The sequence below is a fragment of the Pseudochaenichthys georgianus genome, chromosome 15 (genome assembly GCF_902827115.2).
Source record: "Pseudochaenichthys georgianus chromosome 15, fPseGeo1.2, whole genome shotgun sequence".
Lineage (NCBI taxonomy): Eukaryota > Metazoa > Chordata > Actinopteri > Perciformes > Channichthyidae > Pseudochaenichthys > Pseudochaenichthys georgianus.
In genome coordinates, this window is record NC_047517.1 from 31030865 (window position 1) to 31051268 (window position 20404).

General features: G+C 43.9%; 1 protein-coding gene across 1 annotated transcript in view; it reads left to right on the plus strand.

The window, feature by feature from the left end:
- Positions 1 to 4701: 4701 nt before the first annotated feature.
- The window catches only part of phactr2 (phosphatase and actin regulator 2), a 76167-nt gene continuing 60464 nt past the window's right edge, over positions 4702 to 20404 (plus strand). The window contains 1 exon segment of the mRNA XM_034100120.2: positions 4702 to 4868. Coding sequence (XP_033956011.1) covers positions 4733 to 4868 — 136 coding nt within the window. The 5' untranslated portion in view covers positions 4702 to 4732.

The following is a 20404-nucleotide window of genomic DNA, read 5'->3' on the forward strand; positions in this document are numbered from 1 at the left end:
GCCGGGCCCAGCCCGAAAAGGCAACGTGGGCAACACCTCCGCTTCTCCGTCCCGCGGGCCCACCACCAACAGCGATGGGGTCGGGTGCGCTGCCAGAAGGGTGGCAGTGAAAGTGGAGGGTCTCGACGGACCAGACCCGGGCGACAGAAGCTGGCTTTGGGGACGTGGAACGCCACCTCTCTGGGGGGGAAGGAGCCGGAGCTTGTGAGGGAGGTGGAGCGTTACCAGTTGGATCTGGTTGGGTTCACCTCTACGCACAGCGTCGGCTCTAGAACCTTACTTCTGGATAGGGGTTGGACTCTATTCTTCTCCGGAGTTGCTCAAGGTGTGAGGCGCCGGGCGGGTGTGGGGATACTCACAAGTCCCCGGTTAGGTGCTTCGTTGTTGGAGTTTACCCCAGTGGACGAGAGGGTCGCCTCCCTACGCCTGCGGGTTATGGGGGGAAAACTCTGACTGTTGTGTGTGCTTATGCACCCAACAGCAGTTCAGAGTATACGGCCTTCTTGGAGACCCTGGAAAGAGTCCTGTATGGGGCTCCTGAAGGGGACTCTTTAATCTTGCTGGGAGACTTCAACGCACATGTGGGCAATGATGGAGACACTTGGAGGGGCGTGATCGGGAGGAACACGGCCCCCCTGATCTGAACCGGAGTGGTGGTTTGTTACTGGACTTCTGTGCTAGTCATGGATTGGCCATAACAAACACCATGTTCGAACATAAGGATGCTCATAAGTGTACGTGGTACCAGAGCACCCTAGGCAGAAGGTCCATGATTGATTTCGTTATCGTATCATCGGACCTGAGGCCGTATGTTTTGGACACTCGGGTAAAGAGAGGGGCGGAGTTGTCAACTGATCATCATCTGGTGGTGAGTTGGGTCGAGTGGCGGGGGAAGCCTCTGGATAGACCTGGTAAGCCCAAACGTGTAGTTCGGGTGAACTGGGAACGTCTGGAGGAGGCCCAAGTTCCGGAGGCCTTCAACTCACACCTCCGGCGGAGCTTTTCGGGCATTCCTGTGGAGGTTGGGGACATTGAACCAGAGTGGTCGGTGTTCAAAGCCTCTATTGCCGAAGCCGCGGCGGGGAGCTGTGGTCTCAAGGTCCTAGGTGCCTCAAGGAGCGGTAACCCTCGAACCTCCTGGTGGACACCGGTGGTCAGGGAAGCCGTCCGACTGAAGAAGGAGGCCTTCAGGATTTGTTATCCCGGGGGACTCCCGAGGCAGTTGCAAGGTACCGACAGGCCCGAAGGGCAGCAGCCTCATCCGTGGCCGAGGCAAAGCAGTGGGTGTGGGAGAAGTTCGGAGAAGACATGGAGAAGGACTTTCCGGCGACACCAAAGTTGTTCTGGAAAACTGTCCGACACCTCAGGAGAGGGAAGCAGGGAACCATCCAAGCTGTGTACAGTAAGGATGGGACGTTGTTGACCTCAACTGATGGAGTGTTAGGGCATTGGAAGGAACACTTTGAGGAACTCCTGAACCCGACAACTCCGCCCTCTATGTTAGAGGCAGAGCTGGAGTATGACGGGGGATCAACGCCAATCTCCCGGGGGGAGGTCACTGAGGTCGTCAAACAACTCCACAGTGGCAAAGCCCCGGGGGTGGATGAGATCCGCCCGGAAATGCTGAAGGCTCTGGGTGTTGAGGGACTGTCATGGTTGACACGTCTCATCAACGTTGCGTGGAAGTCGGAAACAGTACCGAAGGAGTGGCAGACCGGGGTGGTGGTCCCCCTTTTCAAAAAGGGGGATCAGAGGGTGTGTGCCAATTACAGAGGCATCACACTACTCAGCCTCCCCGGGAAAGTTTACTCCAAGGTACTCGAAAGGAGGGTCAGGCCGATTGTCGAACCTCAGATTGAGGAGGAACAATGCGGATTCCGTCCTGGTCGTGGAACGGCGGATCAGCTTTTTACTCTCGCAAGGATCCTGGAGGGGGCCTGGGAGTATGCTTATCCAGTCTACATGTGTTTTGTAGACTTGGAGAAGGCGTATGACCGGGTTCCCAGGGAGTTACTGTGGGAGGTGCTGCGGGAGTATGGGGTGAGGGGGTCTCTACTTAGGGCCATCCAATCTCTGTACTCCCAAAGCGAGAGCTGTGTCCGGGTCCTCGGCAGTAAGTCGGACCCATTTCCGGTGAGGGTTGGCCTCCGCCAGGGCTGCGCTTTGTCACCAATCCTGTTTGTAATATACATGGATCGGATTTCGAGGCGTAGTCATGGGGGAGGGGGTCTGCAGTTCGGTGGACTAAGGATTGCACCACTGCTTTTTGCAGATGATGTGGTTCTAATGGCTTCATCGGTCTGCGACCTTCAGCACTCACTGGATCGGTTCGCAACCGAGTGTGAAGCGGCTGGGATGAGGATCAGCACCTCCAAATCTGAGGCCACGGTTCTCAGCAGGAAACCGATGGACTGTCCACTCCAAGTAGGGAATGAGTCCTTACCCCAAGTGAAGGAGTTCAAGTATCTTGGGGTCTTGTTCTCGAGTGAGGGAACAATGGAGTGTGAGATGGGCCGGAGAATAGGAGCAGCAGGAGCGGTACTGCAGTCGCTTTACCGCACCGTTGTGACGAAAAGGGAGCTGAGCCAGAAGGCAAAGCTCTCTGTCTACCGGGCCATTTTCGTTCCTACCCTCACCCATGGTCATGAAGGATGGGTCATGACCGAAAGAACGAGATCGCGGATACAAGTGGCCGAGATGGGTTTTCTCCGCAGGGTGGCTGGTGTCTCCCTTAGGGATAAGGTGAGAAGTTTGGTCATCAGGGAGGGACTCGGAGTTGAGCCGCTCCTCCTTCGCGTCGAAAAGAGCCAGTTGAGGTGGTTCGGGCACCTAGTTAGGATGCCACCTGGGCGCCTCCCTAGGGAGGTGTTCCAGGCACGTCCAGCTGGGAAGAGACCAAGGGGTAGACCTAGGACCAGGTGGAGGGATTATATCTCTTCGCTGGCCTGGGAGCGCCTTGGGATCCCCCAGTCAGAGCTGGTTGATGTCGCCAGGGAAAAGAAAGTTTGGGGCTCTCTGCTGGAACAGCTGGAACTGCTACCCCCGTGACCCGACCACGGATAAGCGGGCGAAGATGGATGGATGGATGGATGGATGGATGGAGACTCGACTACTGTAATGGTGTCTTCACAGGTCTCACTAAAAAATCTATTAGAAAGCTGCAGCTGATTCAAAACGCCGCTGCTCGAGTCCTCACTAACACTAAGAAAGTGGATCACATCACTCCTGTTCTGAAGTCTTTACACTGGCTTCCTGTGTGTCAAAGAATAGATTTCAAAATATTGCTGCTGGTTTATAAAGCACTGAATGGTTTAGGCCCAAAATACATTTCTGACCTCCTGCTAAATTATGAACCATCCAGATCTCTCAGGTCAGAACTAAACATGGAGAAGCAGCGTTCAGTTATTATGCTCCAAATATCTGGAACCAACTCCCAGAAACCTGCAGGTCCGCTGCAACTCTTACTACTTTTAAATCCAGGCTGAAGACTTTTCTTTTTGCCGCTGCTTTTAATTGATATATTCATATCTTAAATGGCACTGTAACTTTTATTATCTTTTCTTTTTATCTTTGCTTTTAAATTAGTGTTTTTAGATATCATTTTATGATATGTTTCTTAATGCTCTTATTGTCTTTCATTTTTGTAAAGCACTTTGCATTGCCTTGTGTTGAAAGGTGCTATATAAATAAACTTGCCTTGCCTTGCCTTTAAGCAAACACACATTTGACTAACTATAATAACAAGATCATTTGACTAACTATAATAACAAGCATCTAAATGCTTCAAAAATGTTTTTGTTTTGTGTTGCCAACAGCTGGAGGTGTCCTCACTTCCTAAAGATAATGCCTTGACAATTTCAAACACCTGCATCAGAGGCCCAGGATGTATTAAAGAAATAGATTTGTCATGCAAGCAAAGCAAAAATGACAGCAATGGGAGAAGTGATGCAAATCCATACAGGTGAGGTTAGCCTTTAAGTGCTTTATTTGTTTTATTGCAAATATCCTGCATTGCATTATATACACTTATCATTTTTAAAAGAATAGGTTCAGCCATCACTCATATAATGGGCATGCAGCCACTATCACCTTCCACTATGTAGTCAGATCACACTTCAAACCTGTTGTCACGCCCTGGCTCAAGGACGGACAAAAGAAGCAGACCACACATGATTCATATCCAATTAAAGTGCATTTATTTAAAGAAACTAAGTTAATTATGAAGTCAGTTAATCAGTACTGTGTGTTGTCTGTGGGTGTGTGAACATGTACCAGTATATAAAGCAAAGACACACAAACCCAGATCCAGTAGAGCCAAGCAACCCAAGAGGAGAGAGGGCGACTGACGACCAACCAGACACCTTGCTGTAAACAAGCAGTAACACACACGCACACACACACACACACACACACACACACACACACACACACACACACACACACACACACACGCACGCACGCACGCACGCACGCACGCACGCACGCACGCACGCACGCACGCACACACACACACACACACAGTCAGTTTGTCAGCTGCAGAATAAAAGTTTGACTGAGTGAGTGGAGGAGGAGGAGGAGGAGGAGGAGGAGGAGGAGGAGGAGGAGGAGGAGGAGGAGGAGGAGTTGTTGGCAGGCTGCTGCTGATGTAAATAAGGTTCAAGTGAGGTTGGTCTCGTCTTCTTGTCACTGTGAGTCTGCTTTACAGTCCTGCAGGCTGACAGAGGAGGAGACCATGGAAGAGGAGGGGGACACCCACCCAGAGATGAAGCATTTTTCTGTGCCGTGGCCTCTTCCCAGGTTTCGCTCCCTGAGTGACACTTCAGGATTTCGCTCCAGAGTGCTGTTCAGGCTCCGAGGAGCTCGATCAGGTAGGATAAATCACAAAAACTACAGAGCCAACCGTCTTAACTAAATCTAACCATATGATGCTGTTTGTTTTTTAAATTACAGCCTATTTTCTGAGACTTCAGATTTAAAATCATTTTGTTTTTTTGGGTGTATATAATGACTCTGGTTTCTTTTGGTACAGCAAGTTATACTTGTTGCTCCTGCAGTGCATCTCTATATGACTAATTCAGCAGCGGAGTGGCTTCCTGCTCTCACACACAGAAACACTTTCCTCTTCCTTTCACAATTTCACTTTTCGATATCACAAATAAGACACATTCAACTTTGTCTGTATTAATATTTACAGACAAAGTGTTTTCTCCTGTTTTTATTGAAGTTCATCATAAAAAACTATGAATAATTGTATAAGTACACTCCTTTATTTTTACACACCCACCTAAATCATCACTGTTACACCCGCACAACAAAATGGGTTGAATGGAGATTATATTTGAGGTGAAGTCATATTATTTGTCATAAAACCAGTAACTGAAATGTTAACACACTGGTCTGTGATTATCCTGGATTATCATTTGCAACATTATAAACAAATTCGCAGTCTTGTGAAGTTCAAAATGCAGCCAAAAGCAGCTTCTATGTGGTTAAAAATGCAGTGTCCTATTTGTACTAGTTTGTGTCAATGTACGTATTAAGTCTACCTTTGACGTTGGGTTTTTTCTGTAGGTGTCAAAAAGTTAGAAAAAAATTACTTTTTGTCAGACTTTGTAAACATTCAGCCGCAAACTACACCAACAATGAATCCTCAGCGTCTTATTTAAATGTCAGTTTCACAGTTGTTGTGCCTGAAGCCTTTGGCTATAGAGCCCTGGCAGTCTTAAATTGTTTCTGTGGTTAAACCACTTCCTATTGGCCCGTCATAAGGCAGCCTTTCAGCATTGAACTCAACCTGCAGCTCTGCTCTCCCTCCAAAAACACGCCTACACTTTTTATACTGCAGCCACGAAGTGTATACATAAACTGCTTTTCTATAAGGGCTGGCTCTGCAGTACACATCATTTTATTTTGACCTTGCAGTAAAACTTATACTTAAAGTTGCAGTTATCTGGCTCATCTTCAGCTGCATCCGGAAGACTTCTGTGTGTATGGTGTATGGTGTAAGTCGTGATTACAGGAAATGATCATGGAGTCATTACATTAGATGTCCAAAGTTGTTAATGTCTCTTGTCAGTTTGGATTTTGGGCTTCACGGTTTAAACTATCTAAGAATGACTTGGCTTTGACTGAAAATTAAACACTCAAATAGATTTTTAGATACTTCATTTACAGTCATCACATTCATTTCATAATAGTCTTATGTGATAGAGATTGAGATTACAATTTAGATTTTCCCATTGAAAATGTTCCAGACAGAAAGAAATCTCTTTACAAATTGTGTTGTGATAAAAAACGAAATAAAAACGGTTTGAAAATCAAGCAGCAGAGGGAGCTAATTCACCTTTTCTCAGAGATCCTGAAAAACCATGTGCATTAAAATGGCAGATCACATATGTTGACCATTGTTGCATACATCCCACTGGGTGAAGCTTTAAAACAGGCTGGGGGGACAGAAGGCAGACATAAAAAACATGTTTGATAACATAAAAAATAAAATAAAAATACCTGCGACATGATTAAGATCTGACGTGCAAATCTAAACTTGAAATATTAAACTGTTTTCCACTGCAACAAATGAATGGCAGCATTTCTTTTAACTTGAAGGTTAGCACTTTATTCTTTAAGGGTTGTGGAAAACTTGAACGTATTCATTCATAATATTTAATATCAATATATCAGCAGTTTTGAGTTTGAGTAGAGAAGAATATTCCCTCTCAGACTCCATCAAATCAAAAATGTATCATAAAAACATAGATATAAATGTCTATTGAGATCACTTTTTGACCTTTTGAAAATCAGCTGACAAAAGAAAATCTCACTGCATTTGCACCATATATTTGTGGGCACAGAGAGAGATTATATCCTCTTTTTCCATTCTGTCATTTGTCACCTGTTAGCCGCTGATTGGTTTACGGGTAAAGTGTACACACAAGCTGTAAATCTTCAGTCTGTGGAATGATCTCCCCGACCACATAAGAGCACCACAGACCGTGGAAGCTTTTCAAAAAGGCTTCAAAACCCATCTATTCAATAGAGCCTTTCCCTAGAACTTTTATTTATTACCACCCATTTATTTTATTGTTTTTTATTGCGTTTTATTCATTCTACCGTGTTGTGTACTGTTTTTATACTGTTCACGCTCACTGCTTGTTGCACTCCGGGATTTGAAGTCAAATATGAAGTGCTTTATAAATGAAACCCATTATTATTATTATTATATATTAAGAAAGATAATGTGTGATTGTTCAAATTTTCTAATTTGGGTGTTAGTGATGGTTTAGAATGTAATGTTATTTCATATCATGAATCTAAGGTGTATAAGAAGAAAGGAATGCACCAACATGTTTTGGAAAATTCTATTTGGGATAATGCGTAGGCTGGGATGCTCTTTGCTATTTGTTGTAAATAGCATGCTGTTCTCCAGATGGGTGCTGTATCACTGTTGTAATTATATAGGCAGAGACAATGAGAAGGAATACAAGAGAGAGATAAAAGGGAATAAGAGAAAAAAGGGTTAAAAAGAGAAAATAAAATGGAAGGGAGGGCCAGTAAGTGAGTGTTCAGACAATAGAGAACAATAAGAAGCAAAAAGACGAGAGGGGAAGAGAGTCAAAGAGCTCAAATTAAAGGAGACACTTTGATGGGGACAAGTGGAAATGATGAAAACAGTGTGGGAGGAGAGGAGACGAGAAGGGATAGGACAGGATTATTAAGGAGGAGGAGAGGACAGATGAAAGGCGGAAGAGAAGATGAAGACAACAGTGGAGTGTCAGCATGGTAAACTCTGCTCTGTGTGGGTACTCTCTCGAAATAACATTGATTACAGACCCTTTTAGTGCAATAACTACTTGTTAAAATGTTCTGGGATCAGCTGTTCCCCCTCACTGCCCACACACAGTCTATCCTCAGCCACTGTGGTGGCAGCTGTAACATCCACCGCCATACCGACATAAAAAGATTCTTCAGTAATTGTGTTCACACTTTACCACCACCTTCAGCTGTTTTTAAATTAAAGTATGTAATTTTTTATATATATTGCAGATGGCCCAGTATGTTGAAGCTCATGATAAAAAAACGTGTGCGACTGTAAGCTTAAAAAACATTTCAAAATTCATATCTATCAAAAAAAATGTTTAAAGGGGACCTATCATGCAAAATGCACTTTTTTATGTCTTTTATACATAAATATGTGTCCCCGGTGTGTCAGGGAACTCACGCAGCGTCAGAAAATGAAACCCTCTCTCTCTTTTCCTCCGTACCCAAATCTCTAAAAACGGGGCTACAACGGAGCTGATCCAGATTTGCGTCCGATATTACGTAATATCGGAAATGTAGGCTGGCTTTAGACCCACGGCCCTATCAGAAACGTTGCTATCAGAAACAATGCCCGACTGTTTTGGACGTAATATGGTCGGTGCATGTTTACATTAGCATCGCTAACACTCAGAGCTAACCAGTACTGCACAGCATGTGTGTGAAGAAGCAAGTAAAAAGGAACTCACCTTGTGGTATAACTGGCAAGAGAGAAAGCCTTTGAGCTCCAAACTGTTTCAGAAATAATCCTTGATAATCCATGATATGGCGTTTCATCACGGCAGTATTTAGTTTAGACAGTAGCTGCCGGGTCCCGCATGAGCTCAGCCCCCTCCTTTTTTTTAAATCAAGCTTTATACCCCAAATCAGCACTTTTGAAACAGGAAGTGAAATAGAGGGATATGAGGCATGGCTATAATGGGTGATCTGTTTGGTATTTTGAGCAAAACACTTCAGAGACATGTTTTTTATATATTTTTATATATCTGAGACCTATGCTATTGCCTAAAAATAGCACGATAGGTGACCTTTTAAATTTGTTATGGAAGTTGTGAGTCTTGCAAGAGTTTTCCCCAATTCTCTTCTTCTGACCTTAACCACATGGATATTATTGTTATTACTAATTTGAAGGACTAGATCAGGGGAGCCCAATACGTCGATCGCGAAGGTAGTGTGGGTAGATTGCATGGCATTGAATTTTTTTTATTTAAATTAAATTAAAAAAATTAAATAAAAAGAAAGTTAGCAGACTGTGGAGGCTTTCAAAAAAGGCCTAAAAACGCATCTTTTTAGAATAGCCTTTAACTAGATTTTAAATCCCCCACATTATGCCATGCGGGCATGAATGTCACAGCTTTTATTATGTTGTTTTAATTGTTTTTTTATTGTTGTTTTGTTTCACCCTTTTTAATTTTTAATTTTGTAGCACTTTGAGTTTTGTTTACGCAAATGAAAAGTGCGCTTATAAATAAAATATATTATTATTATTATTATTATCATCCATCCTTATTATGGCATTTGCCACTTGATTGCCGTACAGGTAAGCCAGTCTGAAATCTCATACTTTCTAACATGCAGTTCACCCAACCCAGTCTCACAAAAAAACGTGTAATAACTACGTTGGTCCACAACGTAGGACGTAGTATTTCTACAAAAACGCCTCTGAAATTGTAGGATCCCTACGTTTTTTTTCACCATTCTTTCCAATGGCTGGCGTCTATGTCACATGATCTTCACATTTCTCCCTGCAGAAAAAAAAAACATGTCCGAGCTTCGTTTATTCTCGGTGTAAAATGCCTATTTAAAGTTACTTTGGCCATTAAAATGCGTTTTGATGTCATTTGATGCGAGAAATATGAGTTGTTATTTCAGATTATGTGTGCAGTGGATGTACATGATCTTTAGTTTGCTAGTTATTACGAAGATTACTTCAGGAAATGGTGTCAATACAACGTTTTCATTGTTACCAAGGTGGTTGCTAGGGACGCTGCTATCGATATTATTTCTGTTATGTTGTGTAACTGTTTAATGGTGTTATCTTTATTGCTACCTCCTTCCCCGTCAAAGTATAGTGTTGGTCCACAGCGCAAACGTATTAGTTTAACAAAATCCGCATCTAAAATGGTGCAGAAACGTTATTTTCCCCTGTGCAATTCCAGTCTCACATCTCACAGCACATCGTCATTAACAAATACCGGAAACAGACCTAAAACACTTTATTCCGAGTGTTCTTGCTTTTCTCTTTGAAAGTCATCACATAACGGCATTGTAATACACGGTTCGGCTGCATTACATATCTGCCGTAGTTCTCTTTATAGAGCCCTGATGAGAATACTTCTAGACAAACATGAGGAACTGCCGCCAACACTGGAAACGTGACGTGGAACATAAATATATCAACAATTAAACATCTTACATTTCTTTTCACACAATACGTCTCCTTGTAGTATCAACACTAATTCGGCTGACTTTTATATTTGATCCAATTGGTCGATAGGCTGTATTTACACCATAAAGGTGCACAGCTGATATAAAGGGACACCTAATGGTTAAAGCATGTTATTGAATTTCATTATTTTTATTATTAGATATTAATAGAATCCCTATAAAGTATGTTCATTACTCGTTATTCTCTACTAATAGTTAATTAAAGACTGTATATAATGACTATTTTGCACATCCCTTTCAAGATTTCAAGATTTTCTAAGGTTTATTGACATATATACACAAACGGTGTAGTTATGCAATGAATGAAACACTTTATGTATACCTCCAGCAATGTTAACTATGTTGAAGCACTTATTTTAACTGATATTATACATATGTATTATACTCTTATAAGATGTATGTAGAAGATAGTATAAGAAATGTGCAGAATATGACAATTTAATGGTGGAGGTACACAAATATTGAAAGATGTCTTGTGATGCACTGTTGAGGAACCTGTGACCCAAGTTGTTCATCTCCGGCCTTGTCAGGTATTGAACAATCAATAAATAAAGAACACAGAATTATTAAATATAAAACACAGAATTTGTGTGATTATACTAAATGATTTACAAATAAACACCACTGCATATTTACAACTATACACATGCTGATGTAATGCAAATGTTCCAACTTGGGATCAATAAAGTACATCTTATCTTAAGATGATCGATGGCTACTGCCATATTTGCCTCTGAACCTTGACAAGTGCATGTTTCAGGCTCATCATTTAACAACAGGGGTCACAGACATAAGATCAGCTGTTAAATAAAGCTCTTCTGACCTTAGCTGGCATGTGAGTATATATTAATGCTGCCCATTATGGGCACAAGCAATTTTCACCCATTTATTAATTATATGTTTTAAATTTGAGTGTTTCCTGTCCCCTAAACCTCCAGGGATGTACACAGTTTAATACTGGCAACTTCTTATTATGGGAAATATGAAAACGTCTTTTAAAACTACAACTCCCAGTAGAGATGTGCCATAGATAGAGAACATGTTGCGAAACACACAATAGCCAGCATGTGTAGTTCTGGGGACGGGGTGGGGGAGGGGGACACACGGTGATTTCTTCAATTTCTTGAAGTAATCTTCGTAGTAACTATTACGTTACCATTGACTGTTAGCAGGCTCAATGTCGAGTCAAGGCAACATAATAAAGGAGACGGTAGCCGAAGTAGTCAAAAGAAGAATTTAATTAATAATTACCACCATGGTTGGACAAAGGAAATATAAAGTAATGACAGACAAGAACACGTACTGCACAGACAGGATCAGCCACAGACAAAGGGGAAAGCAGAATCCTTATACATGAGGTAATGACGAGACAAGACACACCTGGGTTAATTACAAATGGGTACACCTGGAGGAGAAACGATAAGGACTACAAAACCATAACAGGAAACTACAGCTAGACATGACACATCACACTAGGAGCGCCTGATCAGGGCACAAACACATAACACCCCCACACCCAACTTTATGTCCATAACCCCAAGGCGAAATGGGGGAATGAACATAAACAGAAGAAGGAAACAAGAAACAATAATACTGTCAGCACAATAACAAATACAAATTGTACTAACAGCACCGGTATGGGCGGCCATAACCCCCACACCACCTCATGGACAAATAGCACCCCCTCACCCTGTCGACACAGTCCTCCATTCTGGGCAATGGAAAACTATCAGGCCTAGTCACGTCATTTACTCGGCGAAAATCCGTCTTGTCTGACTTATCAACCAATAAGCACGGCGAGCTCCATGGGCTGAAACTGGGCTCAGCGATATTGTTAGTGAGCATGTATTCCACCTCTTTCTGTAACAGTGCCCGCTTATATGGATTCACGCGATACACGTGCTGTTTAATGGGTAATGCCTCCGCCACATCGATATCATGTTGTAATACGTTAGTGCGCGAAGGAATATCGGAGAACAGCTCACAATGAGACCCAACCAAACCCCTGATATCATCTCGCTGCGTTGTTGATAAATGGCCAAGATGACAGTCAAGAGTGATCAATGACTCCGTGTTTGTCAACCGTCCCTCCACGACCGCCTTGGACGGAATAATGACGTCATCTTCCAGTTCTTCAACCCCCTCTGAAAAACAAAGACTGTCATTACTCTCATCAACGCTAGATGGCGCCAACATACAAACTGACACCGGCACAGTGGACACACTCGCAGAGGGCACAACAATATTGTCAATAGGATTCACCAGAGGCTCCCTCACATAATATGGCTTAATCATATTAACATGACACAAGCGAGTCTTCCGCCCACGATCCGGTGTCTCGATCAGGTAGTCCAAATCCCCTACTTTCTCTCTAACCAGGTACGGCCCACTAAACCGTGCTTGTAAGCTGGAGCCTGGGACAGGCAACAACACTAAAACCCTCTCCCCTGGCACAAACGTTCTATCCCGAGCCTTCCTGTCATACCAGCCCTTCATCCTCCCCTGTGTGTCACTCAGATTTGTCCTCGCTAGTTCACATGCCCTCTTCAGCTTCTCCCTAAAGCCACAGACATAGTCTAACAGGTTCTTCGGCTCGCTCTCCCCCAACCACTTCTCCCTCAGCAGCTTAAGCGGCCCCCTAACCGAATGCGCAAATACCAGCTCTGCAGGACTGAATCCCAAAGATTCCTGCACCACCTCCCTTGCGGCAAACAACATTAAATGAACCCCTTCATCCCAGTCGTCCTTCGTGTCACGACAGAACGCCCGAAGCATTGTTTTTAGCGTGGAGTGGAACCTTTCCAAAGCCCCCTGGGATTGTGGGTGATATGGGCTAGAGAAACTATGCGATATATCCAGCTGCTTTAAAACCTGCGAGAAGATGCGGGATAAAAAATTCGTACCTTGGTCGGACTGTACCACGCGAGGCAAACCAAAAACGGAGAAAAACCTCACCAAGGCCTGTGACACTGTTTTGGCCGTTATCCGTTTCAGCGGAATTGCTTCCGGAAACCGTATGTTGGCACACATAATGGTCAAAAGAAAGCTATTACCTGCCTTGGTTCTAGGGAGTGAACCTACACAATCAATGATAACCCTCTCAAAAGGTTCCCCCACTGCCGGGATAGGGTAGAGTGGCGCCGGTGGAATGACCCCGTTAGGTTTACCCACCACCTGACACGTTGAACACCCCCTGCAGTGCTGCACCACATCCCGTTTCAACCCTGGCCAAAAAAATTGACGCAGCACTCTATCATACGTCTTATTGACCCCCAGATGTCCTGCGAGCCTGTGATCGTGAGCCAAACACAGAATATCGTGACGGTATTTAAACGGAACCACAACCTGCGTCACCACATTCCAATCATTCTCCGCTGACGCGTCGAGGCTAGGAGACCATTTACGCAGCAATACCCCATCCCTCAGGATATAGCAACTTTTAGAAACCTCACTCTCTCCCACTCCTGCTGTGTTCGCAAAAAGGCCTGACAGGCTTGGATCTCTACCCTGTTCCGCGATAAGCTCCTCACAAGCAAAAGAAAACCCAGCCGCGCTACTGGCAGACTCACACGAGGAAGTAGAGGGCAGTAAAGGGCTGAGACCGGCTGGAATAGATGGAAGAACAGCATCACCTTCAAGAGGGGCAATATCAGGAACAAGCTGAGATGATGACCACAAGTCGGGTTGCCCCGGGAGCGCCCCCTCCACCTCAGGCCCCCGTGGTACTGCACCCTGGGGATTATCCATAAGTGGGTCACAACACTCAGGCACCCCGTTAACAGTCGCTATGATGGTATCAAACAAGTCCACGTCGTCCTTTTCCTCGGCCAGAGCCTTAATACCCATGGCCCGCGTGACTGCACATGAGGAGAACACTCTCGGATACGCATCCGCCAGGACGTCCACCGCCCCAGACTCTGCTGGCACACAAGTCACCTCTGCCTTCACGAGGACCCTACCCCCTGCCAGATCATTCCCGAGAATTAATGATACGCCCTCGACAGGAAAACAATTTTCCACCCCAATTACCACTGGCCCCGACACCAACTCAGATGTACGATGGATAGTGTGAAGCGGAACTTCCATGACATGCATCCCAAAAGACCTGACAGCTATCCCAGCATCCACCTCTGAACCACTGTCAAAAGGTAGCACATCTCTCCGAATAAATGACTGGGACGCAGCCGTATCCCTTAATATGGTCACAGGAACCTTCACCCCTTCGCCGGACAAGGATACAAACCCCTCACTGATGAACGGTAAGTACGCTTTCATATCCTCACCCCTTTGGGCATCCCTACTCAGAGATGTGTGTGTGGGTGTGGGTGTCATTATCAACGATATTTGTTTACTGGGACGGGTAAGGGCAAAACAGTTCTCCTTTATGTGGCCTTTTTTACCACAGTGGTAACACTCACGCATTTCTCCCCTCATTCCCCGCTCAGCAACCTCGCCCACACTGCCACCGCCAGAGGCCACAGGCCTGTCACCCAAGTCCCACCTCGGTCTACTCTCCACCCTGCGCACGGGATAATTAGGTCTGTCAAAGAGCACTTTGTGCGTCAACACGAACTCATCCGCCAGGCTCGCAGCCACCGAGCACTCAGTCACCTTATGTTCATTAATGTACATCGCCACATTATCGGGCAAACAATAGGACTTAAACTCCTCAAGAAGCACGAGTTCCCGCATCTTAACCAAAGTGTCCACCTTCTCCGACGTGCACCAACAATCAAACACCAGCTCCTTCTCGTAAGCAAACTCCACGTAGGTTTGCACGTTGTTCTTTCTAAGAGCGCGAAACCTCTGCCTATACGCCTCCGGCACAAGCTCGTAAGCCCTAAGGATAGCAGCCTTCACCACGGCGTAATCCTGGGTGTTTGGGCAAAGTGACGCGTAAACGTGTTGTGCTTTCCCGATGAGTGCGCTCTGGAGAAGTAATGTCCACTGGTCATTAGGCCATTTCAGAGTTGTGGCTATATTTTCGAACATAGAAAAATATTTGTCAACATCCTTCTCGGAAAATTGCGGGACCAGACGTAGGTGCCTAGTAGCATCGAACCTAGTTTCATGATGCACTGCCCGCGCCTCTACCCCAAGCCTTCCAAGCTCAAGCCCACGTTCTGCCTCCTCTGCTTCCCGAGCGCATAACCGCTCTGCATGTCTCAGCTGCTCGAATTTAAACTCTAGTTGCATCTTCCTCAGCAAAACCTGGTTCTCCGAAACCGGGTCACATGTGACTACCTCCTGCTCCTCAGGTTTGCCCACAGACTCCATAACCTCCATGGCGGTCAAAGCCTCCACCAGCGCTAACCGCTGCTGCTGCTTTTTCATGCTCGGGGCAAGCCTGACACCGTAATGCTCTGCTATCCCCGATAATTCCTCCTTAGTGCACAAGCTCAACACGTTGACCGTTGGCCTAGCCACAAAATCACATACCTTCACAGGCATACCTGCCCTAGTACCGTCGCACCGGGGGAGGAAGAAACTAAAGAACCAATCCCGCTTCCACCAGCATATACGACCAACCAATTAACATATACACAAAAAACAAACAAAACCAGCTTCACCCTACACGTCTGTACAGTCTGTTCTTAATAACTCTGGCCACCGCTCCCCTACCGCTATCCACTAAATAGAGAAGAGCACCGGTATGACCTTCTGAAGCATCCACCCTCAAAATTATTCGCAAGAGATTAACAACTGTCGTGTGTTCAAAACAGGAAAAAAAAAACTAAGGCCCATCCCTTAAACGTTTCCATCCCTCATTATCAGACCCCCTATATAACTAACTAGCTGACATACACCGGCCTAGGAGGAGCCTGACAGGGTCTTCCTACTACCCCGACCAGCATAGACGGTATGTCTTCCAGGCGAAGGAAGGAACCATAGAAAATGGTCCAGCTGCCCTAGCTGGATGAAAACGCTCCTTATTGGAGAATTATTTACCAAGAGGGTATAAAACATGGGCCACACACACGACACTGTCAACCATAATTCAAAGTGTGGACTAAGCTCAGCGGCCACCACCAAATTCCTGCTCAAATCAGTTTGGCACGAGCCCCCATATTACATTACCATTGACTGTTAGCAGGCTCAATGTCGAGTCAAGGCAACATAATAAAGGAGACGGTAGCCGAAGTAGTCAAAAGAAGAATTTAATTAATAATTACCACCATGGTTGGACAAAGGAAATATAAAGTAATGACAGACAAGAACACGTACTGCACAGACAGGATCAGCCACAGACAAAGGGGAAAGCAGAATCCTTATACATGAGGTAATGACGAGACAAGACACACCTGGGTTAATTACAAATGGGTACACCTGGAGGAGAAACGATAAGGACTACAAAACCATAACAGGAAACTACAGCTAGACATGACACATCACACTAGGAGCGCCTGATCAGGGCACAAACACATAACAGTAACTAGCAAACTAAAGATCATGTACATCCACTGCACACATAATCTGAAATAACAACTCATATTTCTCGCATCAAATGACATCAAAAGGCATTTTAATCGCCAAACTAACCTTAAAATAGGCATTTTCCACCGAGAATAAAACGAATGTCGGCCATGTTTTTTTTTTCTGCAGGGAGAAATGTGAAGATCACGTGACATAGACGCCAGCCATTGGAATGGATGGTGAAAAAAAACGTAAGGATCCTACAGGCGTTTTTGTAGAAATACTACGTCCTACGTTGTGGACCAACGTAGTTATTACACGTTTTTTTAGGAGACTGGGTTGGTTCACCATGTATGCGCGGTCAACCGCGCCAGCTGCAAATCACCGGCGAGCTGATTACCTAGTTAGCTTTCCAATTTATACAATTATTCTAAAGAAAGGGTATAAGGGGGGCCTCACCTCCTCATCTGAAGCGCAAATGCGGCACAATAAGTGTAAGCGCGTCACATTTTTTCTACTAGCACCCCCCCCCCCCCCCCCCCCCCCCCCCCCCCCGCTCGGGACACACAGGGCCTCTTTGGACAGGGGTGGCCCTGTAGGTAGATCACTTTGACTTGGTCATTTTAAAAGTAGCTCCAAAGCTGAAAAAGTGTGGGCACCCCTGGACTAGATGTTCTGGTCAAATACTACAAAAGAGCCTAACAACAACATCCTTCTTATCATCTGATTACAGTAAACAAATTATAATTGTAATGTTCTCAAAGAAGAAAGAAGTTCATACTTGTAAGCCGTGGCTCAATGATATGACCATTACCAATAACCTTGAAAAAAAGCTTTTCTCTTAGAAATAAAGACTCACAATTCAATATGATCTGTGTGTTCCTTCAGAAACAACCAACTCCTTGTGTTGTCAGCTGTCCATTCATTATTTTAACCTTTTGTTTTTATTTTCTTGCATCCCAACCTTTATATACATAATGAGCAGAGAAATTAGAGGGACGATGGGTGTGAGTAGGTTTTTCTTATGTTTATTCACATTTTTCTTAGATGAAAATGTAGGCTTTCTAATATCGTACATCTTGAATCCCCAACATGATTGAAAAAAACCCACCATACATCCCATGATTATACTGATTGGCAACAAACACGTTATTGGTGATGCATGATGATGTACATTTTAACACTTTTGAAAACAGACCTCCTCTTCCCTATTTCTCTTCTAACCGCACTCTCAACCTAGAATGTGATGTCTCTTGTCTCTGGTCATATCTCTCACAGGCTCCGCCCTCTACTGGACTCTATGGGTACTACCTTATCATGCGAGCATTCACCTACTGAGAATTCTATAGACGTAGCCGGCTGCGGGGTGGGCCTACCTGAATGCGTGCACAAGCCCACCATATATAATGCATTCAGGTAGGCCCGCATTTTTTCGGTTGGACTGTATGTGTTGTTTTCTTAATTCTCCGGCAAGAAATAGGTTAAACGGCATGTCTTTAAAAACCACTTGACCTCGTGGGTTATGGCACTTTCATGTTTTCCACCTACTTCGCTTTTTTGGTGAGCGATCATGTGTGGGTAGGTGTTGTTGGAGTTGATGAGCCAGTTGTTTTTCTTCTTTCTTGTTGTGAGCTATTTCATTGGACTACATCTGTCTATCAGTAACTCAGTGTGGTTACTTGCTAAGCCTTTAACTCTATTAATAAGTGTTTAACGCCTCAAACAGGATGTTAACATTACGCTGCACAGCCTCAAATAATGCTGTTTACATACAGTAGGCTACATAGTGTATTGGCGGAATGGAAATGTAATAAAGGCCAGCAATTACTGGTTAATTAATAAAGGCGTAGACATTATGGACACAAACAAGAAACAACATATTTAAGATGTTTAAACAGTCGGGTAGAGGATACAAGAGAAGAAGAGGAACGTTTAAAGGGAGGAAAAGGAAATGTTAAGGAATAAAACAGGAAATACAAAAGGTATACAGTGCCCCTAAAATAGATTCACAGGAGAGTAAAGGAGCACTATACCACATTGCATGATAACTGCTGCACTTATGTGGTCAATAATGTGATGTTGTGTGGACATTATGTTTCCTCTCAGTCCAGCTCACTTGTGTTTACATTGGCTTACAGACGCAATCACTCACAGATACACTATTCAGTCCATCATTGTATTTTATTATGTCCTGCTCCACCTATTCTTTCACAGGTGGAACAGTATCACAATAGCTACGTTTAATAAAAAACAGGAAATAAAAAATCAACTGCGCTTGATAGATACACAAATAGCAGTCTGGTGTTATAGAGCACGACGCAACATCCAGCCTCACACAGTCACTAGCATACAGATGACCGTGTTGAGTGGCTCTTTACAACAACGACTCCACAAGTGTGTGTGTGTGTGCGTGTGTGTGTGTGTGTGTGTGTGTGTGTGTGTGTGTGTGTGTGTGTGTGTGTGTGTGTGTGTGTGTGTGTGTGTGTGTGTGTGTGTGTGTGTGTGTGTGTGTGTGTGTGTGTGTAAAACAGAATGGCCATCTTCTCTCTTAATCCTTCTTGCTATCTTTATCTTGATTTCTTTCTATCTATCCTGTGTATCAATGAGTGCATGTGTATTGATTCATTAAGTGTTGCAATTATTACTGAAGCTGTGTTTTATGACCCATGGGTTTAATATCCACATTGTTTTTTATAATGGTGCAGTCACGTTGGCGCCTTGGGCTTCAGGTGTGTTCTCTGAGCAGAAGTCTGCTTTTAAATCTCCTGAAAACCTTTTTTCACTTCGAATTTTTTCTACAAATATCAAATATTGTGCTACTCAGACACAGTTAAAGTATTGATTTGGAATTCAACACTCAACACCGTAACTAATGTGTGTGATTAAATCAGCCCACTTTAAACCAGAAACAACAGCAGAGAAAATACAGAAAACGTTATACCCATTATTGTAAAGACTAAGAATTTAATTGGGATTTAATTCAGATTTTAAATTAAAAACAAAACTTACATATTAGTGTTATAGTATGCAAACATAAATGAAGGCGGTATCAATTGTTCATAACAGGTTTCCCTTTTGGATAATTGATTAAATGTGTAATTTCTTTAAAATTATGGAAATAACAGCTTTAAAGCTCACGCTGAAATTAAATGTAAAAACAATCTTAAAATAATATACATGTTCTTAATTGTTTATATCTTTCTTTATTAGAATAAAATGATGTGCTAATTGCCTTGGCAGCAAACCTTTTTTTAATTAGATTAAGTCAACTGATTACTCAATTGACAGAAACATGTATTTTGTTTACCATCTCTCTTATTAAAACGTGAGGTCTTTTAATATCTGCTGTTGATTACTTACTGCTATACAAATATAGATGTAGCGAAGAGAGATAATGAAAAGTAAACATACAGCTCACTACCTGCTAATTTGATCCCTTCAATTATCCTTCTCTATTGCTCTTATCTCCCCTCCTCTCCTCCTTATATTCCCTACGTCACTATGGGACCTCAACACAGGAGGAAGAGTGAATAAAAAGAGTGAGACTGGAGCCAGACAGCAGCCAGAGGAAGGAGGAAAAACTTGACAGGCAGGGGGATGGAGATTAACGCAGGAGGAGGCACAGATTGGGAGGCAGAACGAGGAACTGAGATGGAAACAAACATTAACTTTTAATGCTCGTTATTGGAGGCAGGGGGAGGGATGGAGGCGGGAGGGGCGGGTGAGG